Source organism: Lynx rufus, unplaced genomic scaffold (assembly GCF_022079265.1).
Source record: "Lynx rufus isolate CCGP_SWC_20201006 ecotype Redwood Valley unplaced genomic scaffold, mLynRuf1.p SCAF_9, whole genome shotgun sequence".
Classification (NCBI taxonomy): Eukaryota; Metazoa; Chordata; class Mammalia; order Carnivora; family Felidae; genus Lynx; species Lynx rufus.
This window is the reverse complement of record NW_025814897.1, coordinates 39,338,611-39,359,439: the sequence shown is the minus strand read 5'-3', so window position 1 is coordinate 39,359,439 and position 20,829 is coordinate 39,338,611. Positions and strand designations below refer to the sequence as shown.

The 20,829-nt window shown below is 42.0% G+C and overlaps 1 protein-coding gene and 1 non-coding gene across 2 annotated transcripts; one reads left to right on the top strand and one right to left on the bottom strand.

The window, feature by feature from the left end:
- The first annotated feature begins 3,285 nt into the window (after positions 1-3,285).
- On the top strand, positions 3,286-19,920 carry CUNH11orf97 (chromosome unknown C11orf97 homolog). The gene is made up of 3 exons (XM_047070716.1): positions 3,286-3,433; positions 8,386-8,490; positions 19,742-19,920. Exons 1-3 carry the CDS (start codon positions 3,286-3,288, stop codon positions 19,918-19,920), a joined length of 432 nt encoding a protein of 143 aa, XP_046926672.1.
- LOC124506604 (U2 spliceosomal RNA) lies at positions 10,240-10,426 on the bottom strand. The gene has a single exon (XR_006960851.1). It is a non-coding gene; the product is annotated as a U2 spliceosomal RNA (small nuclear RNA).
- Positions 19,921-20,829: the final 909 nt, after the last annotated feature.

The following is a 20,829-nucleotide window of genomic DNA, read 5'->3' as shown; positions in this document are numbered from 1 at the left end:
GGGAATGTAAAATAGTACAGCCACTTGAAAAAGTTTGATGGTTCCTTAAAAAGTTAAACTTGGAATTACCATATGATCCAGCAATTCCATTGTTAGATATGTACTCAAAAGAATTGAAAGAACTCAAATAGCTAACTTGTGTATCAGTGTTCATTGCAACATTATTGGAAACCAGCAAAGGTGGAAACAACCCAAACGTCCATCAACAGATGAATAAGAAAATGTAGTATATCCATACATTGGAATACTATTCAACTTTAAAAGAGAATGCAGTTCTTATACATGCTATGACATACATGAACTTTGAAAACATTATGCTAAGTGAAATCAGCCAGAAACAAAAGGAAAAATATTGTATGATTCCACTTATATGAGGTACCTAAAGACAAATTCATAGAGACAGAAACTAGAATAGAGGTTCCCAGGGGCTAGGAGAGGGGGAAATTGGGAATTATCATTTAATGGGTACAGAGTTTCTGTTTGGGACACAGTTTCTGTTTGAGAGTGGTATCGGCTGTACAACATTGTGAATATACTTAATTCCATTGAATTATATGCTTAAAATTGGTTAAATTTTATGTGTATTTCACCACAATAAAAATAAAGCAGTTAGACCCCCGATTTCCCAATTCTGAGAAGCTAAATGAGTGACTTCCCACCTGAGCAGAAGACTGGAGGTAAATCTGTGGAGGAAGCTAAAGAGAGGCCTTCTGGACTGGAAGGTACAAAACACAATTGAGGGCAGGACCACCATACCAAACAGGGAAATTTTGTGAATATTTTCATACTTCATGTTGAGCCCTCGGTTGTCTTTTCCCACTCACTTCCCAGGGCACCAACACCAGACAGACACCCTCCAGCAGGGAGATTGGAGGAATCACTCCACGGAGAGTCAGAGCAGTTCAAGAGATAAGAACTTAAAATACTGACATCACACTATTCCATAACTGAACATCCCAGGCAGTCACCTATCACTAAAGCCCCTAGTTAATAAGTCCCACTATATGCACACGTTCATATTTTCCACTGCTAGATAAGGCAAGACAGTCAAATACCACTTGAATATTGATGATGATCACCTACTAAGACAGAAACCAAAATAAACAGGAATAGGTATCTTGGAGGAAGCAGCAATTATACAAGAAGAAACTAACATGGGAACTGAAGTATATCGTTAATATCCTCAGAGACATAAGATATTGTACCATGATACAAGGCCAAGATGTTTTGTAAAAACAAACATTCAGAGGGCTCTGAGAAATTAAAAACATGACAGCAGAAGTGAAAAATAGAATTTAGAAAATAATATTGAGGAACTGTCCTAGAAAATAGTGTAAAAATAGACATAGAGACAGGAAAAAATAGGTCAGAATAGTAGATGACAAATCAGGAGCTCTAACATACAAATGACAGGACTTCCAGAAGAACAGAGAAAACAAAGAAATTGCAAAAAATAATTCAACAAAAATTCCCTAAAATGAAGGACATGAATTTCTAGATTGATCTGTTGAGTGCCCAGCAAAATGGGTGGAAAATTTATCCATATCAAGATGTATCCTCATGAAATTTGAGAATAATGAGAACAAAGAGAAGATACTCCAAGTTTCTAGAAGGAAAACACAAAAAAACAAAAACAAAAACAAAAAATTGGGCCTGTACCAGCGGTAAGATATAGAATGGCAGCAGAATTCTCTATGGCAATATTAGATACCGGAAGACAATGACTTTAAAATTCTGAGGAAAAATGATTTCCAATCTAAAGTTCTTTACCCAGCCAAACTTCCACGTTAGTAGAGAGTAAAATAAAGACACTTTCAAACTAATAGGACTTGGACATTTTATCTTCCATATACCATTTCTCAAAATGCTATTGGGGCCAGACTTCGCCAAATAAGTGAGTAAAACAAGAATGAGAAAAGATGGGATACACAAAACAAGGGATCGAATGCAAGAGACAGCCAAAGGGAAATCCTTAGGCGGCAGCTGTGCAACTAGAGGTCTAGAGAGCAACCAGTCCAACCCTTTTTAAAAAAGATAAAATTGACAAAATTGCTCATGAGTTGGAACATATTAAGAGAGAGAGTTTAGGAACCCATCAGTGATAAGGACATTAAAAAGCAAGAAAATTAAAAACAAAGGCAGTTACCAACTCCAGGAAGTTAAAACGCTATTCAGAAGGGAAAAGTCACCATAGTATTATTATGTAGATCAGCTGTGACTAGAGTTAACATAGTCATAGTAATACAAATGCTCTGGCCAAGATTTTGATTTATCTTTACTAGGGGTTTGAGGGGGCAGTGAATATATGGGAGGTGAGGAAAAGGAAAGAAAGATAAAGCCTTATTCTTTCAAAGTAGGAGATCAGCATATGATACCTAAAACTGAAAAACCTAAAAGCATCAAAATAAACACTTGGTTACATGGTTGTAAATACTAAAGTGTCAGCCAAGAGACGTGAAAGTGGTTGCTTTGGGGATGAAATGGAGGCAGGTGGGGTCCCCTGCATTTGGTTATAAGTGTGTAGAACTATTCGACTCTGTAAAATAATGCACATTTACTCCTCATAAAATTAACACCACATCGTAATTTTATTTTTCAATGACTGCAAAAGCAAAACAAAAGCAACCTCATGCTCCAAATAAAGCTCTAGGTTTTCCCGTTTGCTACTCAAATCAAATGTCTCTGAATTTGATATTCTCATCTGTAAAAATAGTTACTATGTATAGATTGAAATAGACTGTGAATACAAAAGTGCTTGAAAACTACAAGAGTTGTTTAAAAACAACTTAGAATCCAAATGTTTGGGATCCTCCACATGCATTTATTTGATCACGTGTGTAGCAGGGAGCGAGACAGGATGAGCTCAACGCACGTGAAACTAGCGACCTTACCCTGAACTCACCTGTCTAGTACCTGCTCCTACTCCTACCCGCTCCAGGGGGTGACCTATTCTTTGGGCCTGTGACCTCGGACAATTTCCTTAGCTTTCCTGAATCTCAGTTTCCCTACCTGGGAATAGTAAAGCTACTCCTGCGAAGTGGGAGTGAGAAACAAACGAAAGCCTAATGGAAAGTCCTTTGTTTTGGTGGGTAGGTAATCGATGCTCCCTAACTTCAGGGCCGCCCTGGGCGCGCGGGACACCTAGGGCCTTGGAGAAGCACGCTGAGAACTTCTGCAGCCGCGAGGATCCGCAGTCACTATGGCAACCGGAGACGCCCGGCGTTCCCTAGGTAGCGCGCGGAGGAGCGGAGAAGGCCGGGGGCAGCCGGCGAAGATCCCCGCGGCATGAGGCGGGAGGAAGCGGTGGCGGTGACCTCGGTGGCGGCGCCGGAGCCGGGCCGCGACGGGGAGCAGCCTCGGCCGCCGGCGGGACTGGGGTGCGGGGCGCGAGGGGAACCCGGCGGCGGCGGACCCCAGGAGTCTTGCAAACAGCGTGAGTTCCCCTCCAGTCGCGCACCCGGCCCGGAGGGACGTGTGGCGTGCAGAACGCGTGAAATGGGGACTGGGGGGAAACGCCAGTGAGACTGGCTGGGGCCAGGAGGGTTTTGGAGGGGGCAGAGCTGCCGTTTCGGCAAAGGTAGGGGAGCTGATGGCACTGTGGTCGAGAGGATCAGGTCCCTTTCCCCAAAGCCTGTTTCACAAAAGGCTCCCTGAGCCCAAGTAGCCTCCAACCTATAGGTAGTGGCATTGGCCTGAAAAGTATTGAAAAAAAAAGTGTGTGTGTGTGTGTGTGTGTGTGTGTATATACGTGTGTATAAATTATAAAATTGTAAATATAAAATCTGCATAGAAAATATTATAAAATTATAATTATAAAAATCTGTAATATATAATATAAATTTAAAATTGTATATAATAAGTATATAAGAATATATTTATATATAATAAATATATATAAATAATGCAAATTATTTTATATACTAAGTATATGTAAATAATATAAATATATTTATATATAAAATACATATTATATATTAATATATTGCTATATAATTCTATATGTTATGTACAATTATGTATTATATATTGTATATGAATTATTATTTATATCTAAATAATATATATTAATTTCTATATAATAAAATGTATAGACATTTATAATCTGTATATATAAAAATTATACACACACACACACACACACACACACACAGAAATACATAGATCATTTTTGCCAATTCCTTCATTTTACAGACCAGGAAACTGAGGTCTAGATTAGAGGAAATGAAGTGACTTTCCTACAGTCGTTCAGTCAATGCTGGAGAAATACTTAAAACACTTAAACTCACATCTGTTGGACTCTCAGTTCATCAATTGTTACTACCTGAGGCTTTTAGAATCTTACAATTATGGGCCACATTTCAACACACGGTTTCCTCCTTTGCCCTGCCGAACACACAAACAATATTCAAGTGAGTAAAGGTAGTTCTGGTCCAGTCACAACCAACCTGGCTGAAACCTGAGTCTGCTCCAGACCTCAGCACTCATCCATGTTGTTTCACGAATTTACAGATGTTTCACAGCCCACTTGTGCTCTACAGGTTTTCAGTGAGTGCTGAGGAATGATGATGGTGAATATCATAGGCCAAAAGAGGAACACCAGCAGTTTCTAGCCCTTCTGCATTGTCTCCTTGATTGCCTCTCTAGGGACCGGCCTCAGGCTCTAGCAGTTCCTTCGGTGCCCAGGCAGACCCCAGGAGGGAGGGGTGGGCTCAGCTCCCCTGTCTCAGGGGGCCACACACTCTGCTCCCAGGACATCTCATTAAGGATCCGCAGAACCTGTGTCTCCTAATGAAAGGGCCTCTTCCCTCAGCATCAGCCCCACATTCCTTGGATTATTATCAACAGCATGCAGGGGTCTTACTTAGAGCAATGAAATCTAGTATGTTTAAATATACAGTATATTTAAGTACATCCTTATTCTGACTAAAATTCCATCTGGGAATTTTCCTTACTGCATGCCAGGCATTGGGCAAGCTGCAGAGAAGTGAGTAACGAATTAAGGCATGTGTCCAAACTTTCAGGAACTCACAAAGTCGGGGGTGGGGCATGTGGAGTTCTTGCTTCAGCCTTCCGGAGAATCTTCTCTGAGGGCCTCAGCCTAAGTAGAGCCAGGCTATTCACACCCACATGAAGTACCCATTCAATTTTCAAATGTTTTTTGGAAAGGTCTTCAATCTCTCTGTAGCTTCTACTCCCTCATCACAGATCTGATCTGAAATAGACAGAGATGAAATGAGGTCCTTTTCCAATGAAACACCCTTAAATTGTATGAAGGTGGATATTTGAGCAGCCACCAAATCTTTCATAGACTTCAGTGTCATCTTTAAAATTCTTTGGAGCTCTCTCACCATGCTGGCTAACCTCTTCCAACATTCTCCAGTTTATTAAATCACTGAATCCAGTATTCCAGATGTGATCAGATTAGGCTAGTGTGGTGGACGATAACCTCCCTTGAGCCGAACCTTATACTTCTATTAAACGGATCCAGGATCACATTAGCTGTTTTGGCCGGCACATTGTATTATTAATATACATAACAAATGCAGTCTATGACATCCTTAGTTTTTCTTTCCTCTTTCGTCCAATTGAAAACATTTGGAAACTTTTCCTACCTTATATTTATGCAGTTAATTGTCTCGTCCTAAAAACAAGTTAGTGTATTTATCTCCATCAATACCATTTTATGAAATTTAGCATTTCGTTCCTGGTATGCAAGCAGCCCTTTGAGTCCTGAGTTTGCCATTCAGCAAGTCTGTGCCATTCTCACATTGGTGAATTTATTGGCAATTCCTATATCCAAATTAGGAGGTGGTTCCAAGAGTTCCGAGTAGAGCCTCTAGAAGACCCTGATCTTTGCCATGAGTGCTCTGCCTCCTACAAATACACTTTATCAAATGCCTTTGTTGAAATGCAGATACATTATGGCTACAACATCCCCCTAATCTAGCTAGTGTAGTAACTGGGGTTTGGGAATCAGGTAGGCTTGGCTTTTAATTTTTATGACTAGTTTTGTGACTTCTGAGAGTTGCTTTCTCAACTATCAAATTAGGAATAATTATCCCTGCCCATAGAGTGATTTTGAGAAAGAGAGATAATATATGTAAGATGCTAATAGTATATGTATGGTAGCATTCAATAAATTATAACAATTGTTAATTAGCTCTTAACAAAAGAAAGCCATTTAGTCTGGGATAACATTGTTTTAAGTAGGTCCTTAAAACTTGGTGATCACTGTTCTTCAAAGTCTGTGACTCACAAGCCATCTGTTGACTAACCCACTCAAAATGTTGAAGATCAACATCCAGTTGCTATGTCAGAGTTTGTAGAATTTTTTCCTTTTTCCTTTTTTCCTTCCTTCTTTCTTTTCCTTCCTTCCCTCCTTCCTTTCTTCCCTTCCTCCTTCCTTCTTGGAGCAGGGAATATTTGCCTAGACTAAGCTCTTTCCCACTATAATTTTTAACAGTTCCTCAAAACCTTTAATGATTTCCTCCAGAAACTCTTGTAGCAGCACAGCTGAAATTCGTCAAGAGACTTGAACTTAGAGCAGGTGATCTCTTCTGTACTACTGACCGGTTACAGGATTTTCTTCCTTCTTAGCCATGGTTCCTACACCCTTTCCTTCCTTCAGCTCCTAATTTAGCCAAAAACATTTAAACCAAAGTTAAGATTGAGTAATGCTAACTGCCACCTCCCATTCATAGGACTCCTAACTTTTGGGAAACAAGTGTGAGACCCAGAAAGTGTCTAATTTTACCTTGTTCATGTTTGAGGGCATGTTTGAGTTTTCATGACCAGGAATGACCCGCATAGCCAGAGGCAACTGGTCTATTACCCCATTTGGACCCGTCTGTACACAAGTCAAATCTATTCACCAGTGTATCGGTTAGTCTGGAAAAGATGAGGCACATACTATTGTGAGTTAAAGTCACATCTTAAAATAGCTAAAGTATTTGGTTGTTTAGGTTTTCCATGGTTCCTTGGATTGAGCTTTTGAGTATTAAGATTAGAACTACTTGTTCCCTTACATTGACAAGGCTGCATTGGAATTCATGCACAAGAATAGTCTTTGAACTCTATCTAATTTAACCATGCTGAGTTCTGCTTGAACACATATTTGGTCTATTATTGTGCCAGATTGTGTTCTAGGACTCGGATGGACTGAACAGACAACGTTCCTGCCCTACAGTATGTATGGTCTGGTAAGGAAGGCATATATTCAACTAGTAGTTACATAGATAATGGCAAATAAAGCAAATGAAGCCATATACAAATTGTAATAAATGAAATAAAAGAAAAGAGAGTATTATGAGAAAAAGTAACCAGGGACATTTCAAGATTGTAGAGTCAGGGAAAGTTTCCCCAAAGAACTGACGTTTTAGCCTGCACTTGAAATTTGAGTCGAAGTTACCCAGGCGAAAATATTAGGAGAAAGGCAGTTCAGGCCGAAAATAGAATGTACAAAGGCTTTGAGGTGGGAATGGGCAGAAGGGCCATGATGAAGCTCAGAGACCAAGAGTGTGGGGCTGACAGGAGAGACTGGGGAAGACAGTGTCAGCACAGAGCTCGGGGCGGGGGGTGAGCAGAAGAAATATTGCTAAAGTGCTTAGAACAAATAATCCAGTCCTCCACAATAGCAGTGATATCCTACAGGGCCAGGCTTAGAGGCCAGGAAAAAGTCATATGTCCATCTGTGGTTCATTACTACAATTCAGGTTGATCTCTAAAAGTAATGATTAAATAATGCTGGGGCTGTTCTGTGTCATGTATCTGGATTATAAACTTCATGCACACATGTGTCTTATTCATTGCTAGGTCCTCTGCCCCTAGCCAAATGCCTGGCACAGACTAGGTCTGTACTAAGGGTTTATTGAATAGGGGCTTCTCGGTGGCTCAGTTGGTTAAGTGTCTGACTCCTGATTTCGGCTCGGATCATGATCTCACGGTTCATGAGCCTGAGTCTTGCATCGGGCTCAGTGCTGACAGTGTGGAGTCTGCTTAGGATGCTCTCTCTCCTTTCCTCTCTCTCTGCCTCTCCCCTGCTCTCTCTCTCTCAAAAAATAAACTAAAAAAAAAAAAGGGATTTATTGAATAAATGAGTTATCTTGAAGCTAACGAAGGAAACTCCATCTGTTTCTTCATAATACCTGAAAAGAGGTATCTGAAACTCACCACAAAAGTTCAGGAATTATGTGACGGCAAAAAGTCCCAAAAGAACCAAAAATTACAATGAAAGGGATTTTTCCAAAATAGAGTCTCAGGGGGAAATCATCTGCTCTCTGTATGGAAGGATGTGTCCTTTTAGAAAATAGTTATTCAGTGGGTATAATGGCCAGCAAGTTGGGCGTAATTTATGATAAGTAACTAATTTGATTAATGTCTTTATAGGGAAGAAATTCTTGTATTCAGAACCACATAAGCGAATTAAGGAAGTACTGGAAGAAGAACTTTATATTAAAAGAGATGAATGCCACATTAAAAACCCACCTGCAGGTAATCTCAGTGACAAACGAAGTGTAGTTCTGAAATGAAACTGAAATTACCTATTTGATGGGAGAGTGATTATTTTATTGATTACAAAACCATGACTATCAGAAGAAAAATGGATCCTTGGGAAATTCTTGAGCTAATTTTACAATTAGTTCACCTCTGTGCAAATAAGCTTGTATCTAGGAAAAAAATGAGCTGGGCGTCAGCATCTACATTGCTGCCCCACATTTTTGGTGGAGTTATTTAATTTAATGAGAAGTAGAATTTTTGCCAAGAAAAGCACAATAACATCTTCAATCTTTATCAATATAGGTATGACCAATAACAGTGGTTCCCAGAGTTTCGATTTCATCAGAATTACCTGGGAGAGCATGTTAAAAGCAGAATGCTGGGACTCATTCCTACAGTAACTGGCTCAGTAGTTGGGGGGTGGGTGGGGAATGGGCACAATTTGCATTTCTACCGAGTTCACGGTTGATGTTGAGGCTGATGGCGCAGGGACCAATTTGAAAAATCGCTGACCCAGAAGAATCGAAGTCATTTAAACAGGTCAAAAAATCGGGGTGCCTGGTGACTCAGTCGGTTGAGTGTCTGACTTTGGCTAGGGTCATGATCCTGCGGTTCATGAGTTCAAGCCCCGTGTCAGGCTCTGTGCTGACAGCTGGGAGCCTGGAGCCTGCTTCAGATTCTGTGTCTCCCTCCCCCTGCCCCCCCCCTACTCATGCACATGCTCTCTCTCTCTCAAGGATAAATAAACATTAAAAAAAATTTTTTAAATAAACAGGTCAAAAAACCATCCAAGAATTTTATTGTATATACACATAGTTTATGGGTTATATGGTCTGGGTATTGATAGTTCTCATTGATGGTTTGGGAAAAGATAAGCTCTAGAAGCCCAGAATCCCTCACAGATGTTATTTTGGAACCACTGGAGCCCCTCGTTTTCGTGATTCCTTCTCAGTGACTACTGGGTGCACATTTCATGCTTTTCGAACAATCAGGTTTTTATTGCAAATCTCTTGGGTGCCAGCATTCCTAGAGGAAAGAAAAGAACTGTAAGATGTGACTCCTATACTCAGAGAACTTGACATTTTCTGAGGAGGATTGTTGAATCCCCAGCGGGGCCCAAATTCTCTAAGGATTCCCAAGAGCTGATGCTGCAGGCCCACAAGTGCATTTTTTCAGACTCTCCATTTTTTTTTCCCACTTTCCATCACAGAACCAGTCATACAAACAGATTTTAGGCCTCCTCTATTGCCCATTCTTACTAAAGAAGAGACCAGCAAAAAATGGCCAGTTTTACTGATACTGTGTCTGGAAGGAAAATATAAAGTCTGGATGCAGAATGCTTCTACTAAACTGCTTCTCTGGAACTCTGCCTATATGTACAATTTCCCTAGTGGTTAACAAAATTTTTAAGTCTTACACTGTTTTATTTTGGGGTTATTTCATATACGCGCTTATAACTCTATAATGTATATACTAGCTAGGTATTGTATTATTGTTATTGGTTACAATTGATTTTTTTGACAATATACGTGATTAGGAAATATGATATGATTTACAAAAAATTCATTTTTCTAAGCAATCTTTGCAAATATCCTTCCTATAAAATAGAAATGCTTGGGCTGCATTTTTTGAAACAGCCACCAGAGGTCGCACGGGGGGGGGTCTTGTAGTCCAGACTGAGAACAGACTCTGGAAGATTAAAGTTTTATATATTTCTATTTTTATCTTCGTTTATTTATTTATTTTGGGTCCACCATCCCTGGAGATACTGCGATACCAGCTCGATGTGTGGACGGAGAGAGCTCCTATTCCATCTCCCTGCTCTCCAAATCCACTTAACGTATTGTCCTCAGGTAGAGGACTTACCAGGTATTTTAACTGACCAGAACACACACTGCATTTGATCTGAGCCAAAAGCCCGAGAAGCGATGGAAGGTTAAGTTTTAAAGGGGCTTTGCTCATGGAAAACAGGAACTACTGATTTTTTTTTTCTTTTTCTGTTCTTAAAAAAAAAAAAAAAAATGAATAAGGCTGGCAGCCCTGTGTCCTTGGCCACAACAGGGAACTGGCACAGGGAGGGTGCTTAGTCTGAGTGTTGTCGCTCTGGGCCAGCCACTGAGCCTCCTACTGCAGGGTTTCCAGTGACAGTGACAGACTCCTTTGAATACATGATGAAAGCGATCACTTCTCTTTCTGGAGAGCACAGCTTGTCCCATACACGCAGACCTCTGCATAAAATTTTTAGGGGCTAGTACGGCGCCCGTAGCAGCTATTCCTACATGTTAACGGTAAGCACACTAGACCCGTTGCTCCTACTGCTGCCCTTACTGTTTACTCCTTCGCCCGTTGCAAATAGGCTTCTGTTTCCGTGAATCCAAGGAAACTGTTCGTTTCCAGATGGTGAGTGACCTTCCTCTTGAAGGTCAAATCCGATGATCTTGAAAGTCAAATACAGCCCCCAAACTCATCACACTCAACTTCTCTGTAGCACCTGACAGAATTGTTGACTCCTTCCCTTTGAAAAGACTTTGTCCACTTAGACTCCGGGTCACCATGCTCCAGTCTCCTGGTTTTGCTGGTGCTACTCTTTGTCACCTTTGCTGGCTGTCCCTCCTCCTCACCTCTAAACTTTGGAGAGCTCAGTCACAGTCCCTACACATTCATTTCTTGAGCGATCACATCCAGCCCCGCTGCGCTCATGACTCCAAAATTTGTATCTCTGGCCTCTTTTCCCCTCAGATCCCCAAAGCTTAACTTAACTTCCCACCTGGGTGTCCATTAGGCCTCTCAAACTTAATTTGTCCAGAACAGGACTCTTATTCTACACCACCCTTCAACAGCTCTTCCCCATCTCAGGAAATGACATCACCATCCACTCCATTGCTTAGGCCCAATATCTAAAAAGTCAAATCTTCAAACTTCCTATCCAGTCCCTTAGCTAATCCTGTTAAGTCTACATTGGAAATACATCCTAAATCTCCCCAACTGCAACCTCGTCCAAGCCCCTTTCATGTCTTCCAAGCCCAGTAGTAGCATCCTGTTACAGCTTCTACTGCTGTCCCCCCCATTCTGTTCTCTACACAGAACCCAGAGGGAGCTCTCACAACATAACTCGTCGCACATCACCTCCATACTCAGAACTCTCCGATGGCTCCTTATTATTCTTAGTCGAAATCCCAGTCCCCTTGTGTGGTCTGCTCAACTTCTGTAGTCAACCCTTATGCTTCCCCACCCCACGGTAGCCACACAGATTTTCCTGATGTTCTGGAACATGCCAAACCCCTTCCCACCTCAGAACCTTTACACTTCGCCCAGACCATCAAATGTCTTTCTCCCTTTTCCTTCAAGTTTCAGCTCAAATGTCACCTTCTTGGGGGTGACATCTCTACCAGGTTAAAATGGAGACTACCCACTCCTCCAATTACTCTCTAATGTTCTATACCACTTTCTTCTTTCCGCTCTTTAAAACATTACTACCTGTAATTAAGTATTTATTTGTATACTTCTTTATTGACGACCTCTCCCACATAAGCTACATGAGGATGGGGGCTTTATTTTGCTTACTACAAATCCTCATAAAAGCCATGTGATGTAGGTATTATGATCCCCATCTTATGGATGAGAAAACTGAGATTTTGAGAGGTTTTTGCTGTCCAAGGTGATGCTTTAAGTGGCAAAACCAGATTCCAAATTCAGGTCTGACTCCCAAATCCCATTGGCTTTTATGCACTATAGTGTTTCCATGTTATGACTAAGTCCCATGGGTACTGTTCTGCCCTTGACTGGCTTGAGATTTCTGCAACACGAGACATAGTTGATATGTCAACTCATAGATGAGTTCTCTCCTTAAACCTTGTTTCTTCCTCACACTCCTTGATACTAAAATGTCCTTATTCTTCTCTCACTTCTCTGCATGTTTCTTTTCATCCTCCTTTAAGAACTTTCTCCCACACATCCTCGTCATCGAATATTAGTGTTTATCAGGGTGTTACCCACAGTTTTCTAAATCGTGTTCCATTGGCTTTCCCTGGATCATCACCACTATTCCCACTCTTTCTACCACTACGTCATTATGATGTGCCTGTGTCTGAAATCTGTGTCTCCAGGCTAAGTTTCTCTTAGTGGATGTCCCATGTCCAACATCAGCACGTCCCAAACAAAACTCATGCTTCTCCTCGGTTTATTCCTTCCTATATATCACCTATCCCAATGCATGACGTGGCCTCATGTCCAAGTCCAAAACCAGAGAGCCACCCTCCATACCCACTCCAGATCACCACGTCCCACATCTAGTGAGGCTGTCGGGGGTATCTTAGTTTGGGTCAGGATCCCTAACTGTTGACTCCTCTGGTAGGTTCATCTTGCAAGCAGATAGACATATTTATTTGTTCTGCATTGTAATTTTTGAATATATGAACCAGCTGTCAACATTTTAAAAATCAGGACTTTTTACATACAAATCTAGATGTTTAGATTATGTTGGGTGAAGAGGGGCAAGGGAGGAGAAAGAGAGATGTGACAACCAAGTTGACGTTCACAGCTGGCAGCGGTGACTGGAGTTGGGTTAGGCCACCCTAGCTGGCCTGCCCACTCTGTTCCCCCTTGCGTGTGAAGTTCCCCAGTCAAGTGGGGCATTTCACAAGCTATGTTCACACGTCCACTGCAGACTTTCTCCTTTCATGGTGGAAATGGGAAAAAATGTGTTTCTCTGGTATCCATGCCTCCAACAAAAGTAGAACAAAATAAGAGTAGGAGAGCCAATTATTTCTTACCTCTGGCCTGCTTTAAATAAAACGTCTAACTAGTAGATACATTATATATATACATATATATATACAGACATATATATCTACATATGTATATACATACATCCACATATATACAGATATATATATATAATATATACATGTATTATATATATTTGAATTTATGACTATAGATAAACAATCTATACTATTTCTTAGACATACCCAAGTCTGGGAGGCGCCTGGGTGTCTCAGTCGGTTAAGCCTCCAACGTCGGCTCAGGTCATGATCTCGCGGTTCGTGAGTTTGAGCCCCCCTTTGGGCTCTGTGCTGACAGCTTGGAGCCTGGAGCCTGCTTTGGATTCTGTGTCTCCCTCTATCTGCCCCTCCCCTGCTCTCACTTTGTCTCTCTAGCTCTCTCTCCCTCTCTCTCAAAAAAAAATAGACATTAAAGAAAATCTAAAAATATCTGAATTCTAAATATCTAAATCTAAATTCTAGGGACCGCAAGGTATATATGCATGCATGCAAGCATATTTGTGTAGCAAGGGATGCATTAATTGGGTTTGTTTGAATTCCACATCCTCCCACCACAGTCGGATTGAGGGAAGTGAGATTTCAGTAAGCATCCAGGCTGGAGTTTCCCTCAACTGTCGACAAAGCACCAAAACGCCAGGTCACGTGGCAAAGGGTGAACTTACCAAAGAGCTTAGGCCATTTATCAAGAGGGGGGTTGGCCTGACGTCAGGCAACTTAAATCATAGCATGTTTTGTTTGTGACCGAACTAATGATGACCATTATGGAAGTGCCCAGAAGCAGTGGACTTAGTTATTTCTGTGTTTTTTCTCTTTTCCTCTGGTTGAGTGAGATCGGTGTAAGATCAAAATTTTCTTTTTCTTGGGTTGAAGGAAGTAAATAAGAAGTCTAAGATGCATTAATTAGGTTTTTTTTTTTAATTTTTTTAACGTTTGTTTATTTTTGAGACAGAGAGAGACAGCATGAACGAGGGAGGGTCAGAAAGAGGGAGACACAGAATCTGAAACAGGCTCCAGGCTCTGAGCTGTCAGCACAGAGCCCGACGCGGGGCTCGAACTCACAGTCTGTGAGATCGTGACCTGAGCCGAAGTCGGCCGCTTAACCCACTGAGCCTCCCAGGCGCCCCATAGGTTTTATGGACGTGTAACGGAGTAAACATTGCCCTTATTTTGGGATACTTTGTTTGGGTGGCAGTAGGAGATTCAGGTTTGTCTTCTGGGGCCTTCAACGAAATGAGCTAGCTAGTTGTTCATGTGGTCGTGTTGTGGCAGCGGTTACTAAGAGTTGCGACGACGGAGGGGCCTGGGTGGTGCAGTCGTTTAAGAGCCCGACTCCTGCTCAGGTCAGGAACTCGAAGTTCAGAGGTTGGAGCCCTGCGTCCGGCTCTGTGCTGACAGCTCAGAGCCTGGGGCCTGCTTCGGATTCTGTGTCTCCCTCTCTCTCTGCCCCTCCCCGTCTCATACTCTGTCTCTCTCTCAAAAATAAAACAAACAACAAAAAGAGTTGTGACGACGTTGACATGGGCGAGATATCCCAGGTGGTTGTTACCCCTTACTTGGATCTGGGGAAGGACATCAGTGACCACAGGAAACATGGGCTTCCAGGCTGCTTAGCCCTCTCTTCTCGGGGATTTTGATTCTTTCCTGGCTCCTTGTACAGAGATAGGTGGGCTCAGTGAGAAGCATTGGAGGCTGGGGTAAGGGGTAGGTGTGGGTCCAGGGCGTCTACATATATGTGATGGTGGCGGTAATCATAATAAGTATTATTAGTAACTAATAGTATTACTATTATATTTTTGCGGTTTTTATAAATTACATCTTTCAACCCTTGCAATGACCCAGCACTCTTATTATTCCCATTTTGCAGATCTGGAAGCTGAGGCTCAGGGAGGTACAGTGACTTACCCTTTGTCACACAGTGCGATAGGCTTTTCAGAAGCTGATGTCCTTGCTCTCAGCCATTGGCTCATAATGTCTCTTTTAAAACATAAGATTATTGGGGCACCTGGTGGCTCAGTCGGTTAAGCGTCTGACTTCGGCTCAGGTCATGATCTCACAGTTTGCGAGTTCGAGCCCTGCGTTAGGCTCTGTGCTAATGCTCAGAGCTTGGAGCCTGTGTCTCTCTCTCTTTCTGCCCCTCCCTTGCTCGCACTGTCTTTCTCTGTCTCTCAAAAAAATGAATAAATGTTTAAAAAAATTTAAAAATATTAAACACAAGATTATGTTTTCTGAGTTTATTATTATTGAAATTGTATTGGTAGCAGATAGTATTCTCTTCAGTAAAAGAAAAGCTGTCACAATCTTTTCCAAGTTAGGTTCAAACTTGAGGTAGAACAGTTGTCCGAGGATTTACACATTCCTGCCAGATAAGGACAGGGTCTGGCCTCTACTCGAAAACAGTCTCATCATCCTGACAAACAAATGCCGTTTTCTGCTCAAATCTTCTGTCAGATGAGAATGGAGTTTGGGGGGTGGGGGAGGGCACCTGGGTGGCTCAGCCAATGAAGTGTCCAACTCTTGTTTATCGGCTCAGGTCACGATCTCATGGTTTGTGGGATCAAGACCCACATTGGGCTCTGCACTGACAGCGTGGAGCCTGCTTGGGATTCTCTCTCTCCGTCTTTCTCTCCCCATCCTTCTCTCTCTCTCTCTCTCTCTCTCTCTTTTCTTCTCAAAACAAATAAATAAACTGTAAAAAAAAAAATTAAAAAAAAAGAGAATGGAACTCATGGGAAAGTTCCAACTTACGGAACGTTCTGGATAGGTAAGAATTAGCCTATATCATCATTCACATATTCTTAGTGACTCCTTGAAGATTTCCCCCCTCCTTACAACTTTTTAAAATGAAGAGGTAAGCTTGTGAAACAGGTATTATCATTTATCATTTTACCATTTATCTTAAAAATATTTCTACATTTCTAAGAACTTCTGCAGAGGACTTTGTGGAAATACATTAATGTTTTAATTTAATGTTTTCAAGTTGCAAGGGCTTTTATATTTTCCTGGCTACAACCTGCAGAGGTTATAGTAATCATGAAAAACCCGATTAATAACACTTACTAGTTTTCTGTTACGCAACATTACCTTTTGCAATGACTTTCCGAAGTGTCCTGCCAAATCCATTAACTTGTGTCTATATGTCCCAGAATGCATAAAAACTTAATTTTCAGCTTTGTTTATTTATTACATTTAGTACCAATTTAGAAAATGTAAAACATCGCTCGGCAAGTGTGGATATGTTTGTTATTCATTAATTCATTCAACAAAAATATTTTGTGTACCTACAATGTAAAGGAATTTACTAGACACTAGAGGCACGTTAAGGTAATTACAGAGCCTAGGAGTCACCAAAGATGAATTTAAATCGCTTAAATTTTTCTTCCTGCGGTCAAATCTCTTGACGATATTCACACAAAGGAATCCCATATGATATGGCGCTAAACTGGCTTTTCAAGCTCCAATGTTCATTACTCATAAGCAGAGACAGCTGAAGGGAACGAAAATATTTTTGAAGGGCAAACTTATCTTCCCTGAAAGACCAGGCCAGGTCCTCCTGGCTAAAATTTCTAGCATAAAGTCATGGTTTAGTAACCTTAACATTCAGGACAAACACACACCTAGAAAGGTCTCTGAGTAGAAGGGGTTGGGGGCAGAGAAGGGAGGAGGGAAGAAGACGCTCCTGAAGATTCTGAGCTTCCAGAAGGGATTGAATTGCTTCCTCTCAGCTGCCCTTTCCTTTCCAGGTTGTGTGCCAGCCCTGTGGTCTCCCTGGCCCTCCTCCCCTCTGTGTCTTTTCTTCGTCCTCTTGGAATGCACATGCCCAGAACTGAGGGAGTTGGATTTCTCTTTCAAGAAGCTGCTTCAAAAGGCACTTGTGCTTCTTTCTAGGCTTTTTTTAAAAAAAAAAAAATTTAAAAATGCTTATTCATTTTTGAGAGAAAGAGAGAAAGAGACAGAGCACAAGCCGGGGAGGGGCAGAGAGAGAGGGAGACCCAGAATCCGAAGCAGGCTCCAGGCTCCGAGCTGTCAGCACGCAGCCCGACGCGGGGCTCGAACCCACAAACTGTGAGATCGTGACCTGAGCCGAAGTCGGACGCTTAACCGACTGAGCCACCCAGGTGCCCCTCTCGGCTTCCTTTTCTCCAGTTGAACATATCACCATCTGTAACTTCTTCATCCAAACATCAAGTCAAATCAAAGCAGTGCTGTTTTTTTTTTTTCCCAGCAGCCTCTTTCCCTGAGTACAATAAACCCTTACACATAACTATATTTTGCTTTGATTTTTTTGTCACACATTACTGAACATCTGCATTTACATTTGAGGTGTATTCCCCCGTAAGTTGTAAACCTCCAGATATTCCTGTGATTGCATTTGAAAGCTTAGTATTAGATTAGTATGATTTTTCTATCAAATTTAATGTGGTTTTTCTACATGGTTCTGCCTCCTGATTTCAAATGGTTCTTCATTGGCCAGAACTTCCCACAATGTGGAACAAAACGAAATCTATTCCCTTGGTTTCTTTTAAAAAAAAATTTTTTTTTGATGTTTGTTTATTTTTGTTTTTTGTTTTTTGTTTTTTTTTTCAACGTTTATTTATTTTTGGGACAGAGAGAGACAGAGCATGAATGGGGGAGGGGCAGAGAGAGAGGGAAACACAGAATCGGAAACAGGCTCCAGGCTCTGAGCCATCAGCCCAGAGCCTGACGCGGGGCTCGAACTCCCGGACCGCGAGATCGTGACCTGGCTGAAGTCGGACGCTTAACCGACTGCGCCACCCAGGCGCCCCGATGTTTGTTTATTTTTGAAAGAGAGACAGAGGGTGAGTGGGGGAGGGGCAGAGAGAGAGGGAGACACAGAATCCGAAGCAGGCTCCAGGCTCTGAGCTGTCAGCACAGAGCCCAACGCAGGGCTCGAATCCACGAGCTGTGAGATCATGACTTGAGCCAAAGTCACATGCCTAACCGACAGAGCCACCAGGGTGCCCCTATTTCCTTGGTATCTTACCAGATGTTGTACACAGGGGGTATCTAATAAATATCTGTGAACTCCTAAATCTGAGAGCATATTACCCAGAGGCTAGAGAGCAGCTCTTTTCTGTCTCTAGATAGGATAGAAGAGGAGGAAACTGGGTGGAACAGTGTGGAAAGATTTAGGTTAGGTATAGGAACAGCTCAAACTTTGTAAGGTCTTGACAGAAGGAGACTGTGGAATCTTCACCGAAGGTCTTTGAGGGAGGGGGGAAATCTAACCTTGCCGGCTTCAGCGACTCCATTCAGGAGTGGGGAGGGAGAGGCAAGCGCTGACAACCCGCTTGGTGAGTCAGCTCATGGATTGTGCCTGTGGAAATAGAATCCGAGTCCCTGCTTGGATAGGAAGATTATTGTCCCTGTAAAACTAGTAGCTACCATTTATTGAATACAAAGCACTTTATTTCATCCAAATCCTATAATAATTCTTCAAGCTAAGTGTCATCCCTACTTCAAAGCTGGGGAGACTGAGACATCGTGGGTTAAATGACTTGCCCAAAGTCATACAACTGCTAGGTGGTGAAGCAAAGGCTGAAACCCAGATCCCACCCTGAACCCAAACACCGTGCCCCTGATCACCACATGGCACCGAATCCTTTAGGGAGGAATCAAATGTTAGCGTGGAGACCAGTGGGCCGCCGTGGACCTGTGGAGAATACTTGGCACTAAGATTTGCAGCTTCGGAAATGGTAAAAACAACACATGGCACTAACCCGAATAACCTTACTTGACTTGGGTCACAGTTTTCTGCATGGTAGATTTTTACCAAAAGCTTGTTGATTGACTCTCGAGAGCCAAACAAATGCTTTTAGGATATGGAGGACGATCCAGTGCAAATCAATGAACTAAAACAATACTTACCGAAGGATGTCAGGACTTAAAACTGCCGTCTGCTTTGTATCAATGTGTAGTCGTCACGTCCTGAATATTTTGCTACGGTGTTTTTGCTGTGAGCTGGTTGTTTCCTTCAAGGGGAGATTAAATAGCATCGAGTGCAACGTATTAGAAGATTGTTGAATGTAGTTGGTGATACGGTAGCTTTTAATTATATTATCTTTGGAAATATTTTGCACTTCTAGGAAATAAATCCGAATCAGATAGGGTTGGCTGCATGAAGTCTATGTATTAACTAATTTATTACTGATCCTTTGTGTTTTGTTATGTATGTTTCTATATTGACTTCTCATCTATTTCTTTAGGGCCAGTTAAATTATCTAATTAATAGCACTATAGAGGTTTAATTGCCTGGGGGATAACTGAATGAACAAACTGGAATAAAAGATCAAATACTAAAGACCTTGGGTGGTTTGATTAATCACACAAAATAATGCTCCACCCAAATGACTGGAAAAATAATGACCACGTAAATACTTGTAAAACATTTTGCGCTAAAAAGAAGCTCATAATTGTCATCTTGCTTTTGAAAATATTGACAGTGGCCCTGGAAGGGATTTGGAGCATCAGAAGGAATCTCCCTGTGGGAGTCTTGAAGCCAGGACTGCGGAGCAGAAACAGTATGCTGCCACAAGCCAAGTACTATTCGAGGCACGGAGGGCTGGGAAGTAACATCCGGACACTCCTGACTTCTGCGGAAGCCCCTGAGGGCGCCGATTAGTTCACAGACCAGCGGTGCATGCTTTATTTCAAGTTCTCAATCAGAATTCAATCTTCTTTTGGTTTGCTTCTCTCAGGTTGCCTTTAGCTTCGCCGTGTAACCTCAGCGTGGAACTCAAACGGTAACAATTCAGCTAAGCAAATTATCCCACCGCTACAATAGAAGTTCATCCTCTGAGTTGTACTCCTGACCCTTTCCTTTTTATCTAAGGAGGCCTTTGTGGCACACGGCCAGCCTCGCTGGGGAGGCATCTTGGGCTGTCCCTTTTTCCAGACGGATGATCTTTGCTTACCAGTGGAAATGGGGAGAGGGAAGAGGAGGGAATTAAGGAAGAATCAGACTACTACTTTGCTTGGCTCCCTTGGTGTCACCCCAGTTGAGGTAAAAGGCCACCAAGCTGGGCCCAGTGCACTGTTCCTCACAGACACACATAAAGGTTGACACAAAATATTATTCATTCCTCACTGTCATAGTCAGTGTCTGCCAGGAAATTGGTGGCAGGATGTGGAGAAAGCAGGGGTCTTGGCACGGAAGCGTAAGTAGTGTCCAGATATCCTAGGGACCTGAGATTCGGTTTACAAATCCTAAAAGTAGCTCTACAAATGGGAGGTTACCCTAGGATGAAAAGAGATAAGTGGGTAAATGCCAAGCTTGGGTAATGCTGTGTTGTACTTATAATTCCAGACTCCTTATGTATAATAATCTCCTGAGTTTTTACAACCACCACAGGAAACAGGTACGATTCACTTGATAGGTTAGGAAACTGAGGCACAGAAAGGGTGAATAATTTACCCAGAGCCACTCAGCTAGTGAGTAGAGGTTCCGAGATCAGAATCCAGACAGCCAATCTCCAGGGCCCTTTAACCACTAGATATTAGAGCCTCTCTGAGTCAAACTGTGCCCAAGAGC

Excerpts from the sequence above, each read along its gene's own strand:
- CUNH11orf97 (XM_047070716.1), top strand. The coding sequence starts at position 3,286 with ATGAGGCGGGAGGAAGCGGTGGCGGTGACCTCGGTGGCGGCGCCGGAG. Across the intron at positions 3,434-8,385 it reads CCAGGAGTCTTGCAAACAGC|GGAAGAAATTCTTGTATTCA; the intron begins GTGAGTTCCCCT and ends ATGTCTTTATAG. Across the intron at positions 8,491-19,741 it reads CATTAAAAACCCACCTGCAG|TGGCCCTGGAAGGGATTTGG; the intron begins GTAATCTCAGTG and ends AAATATTGACAG.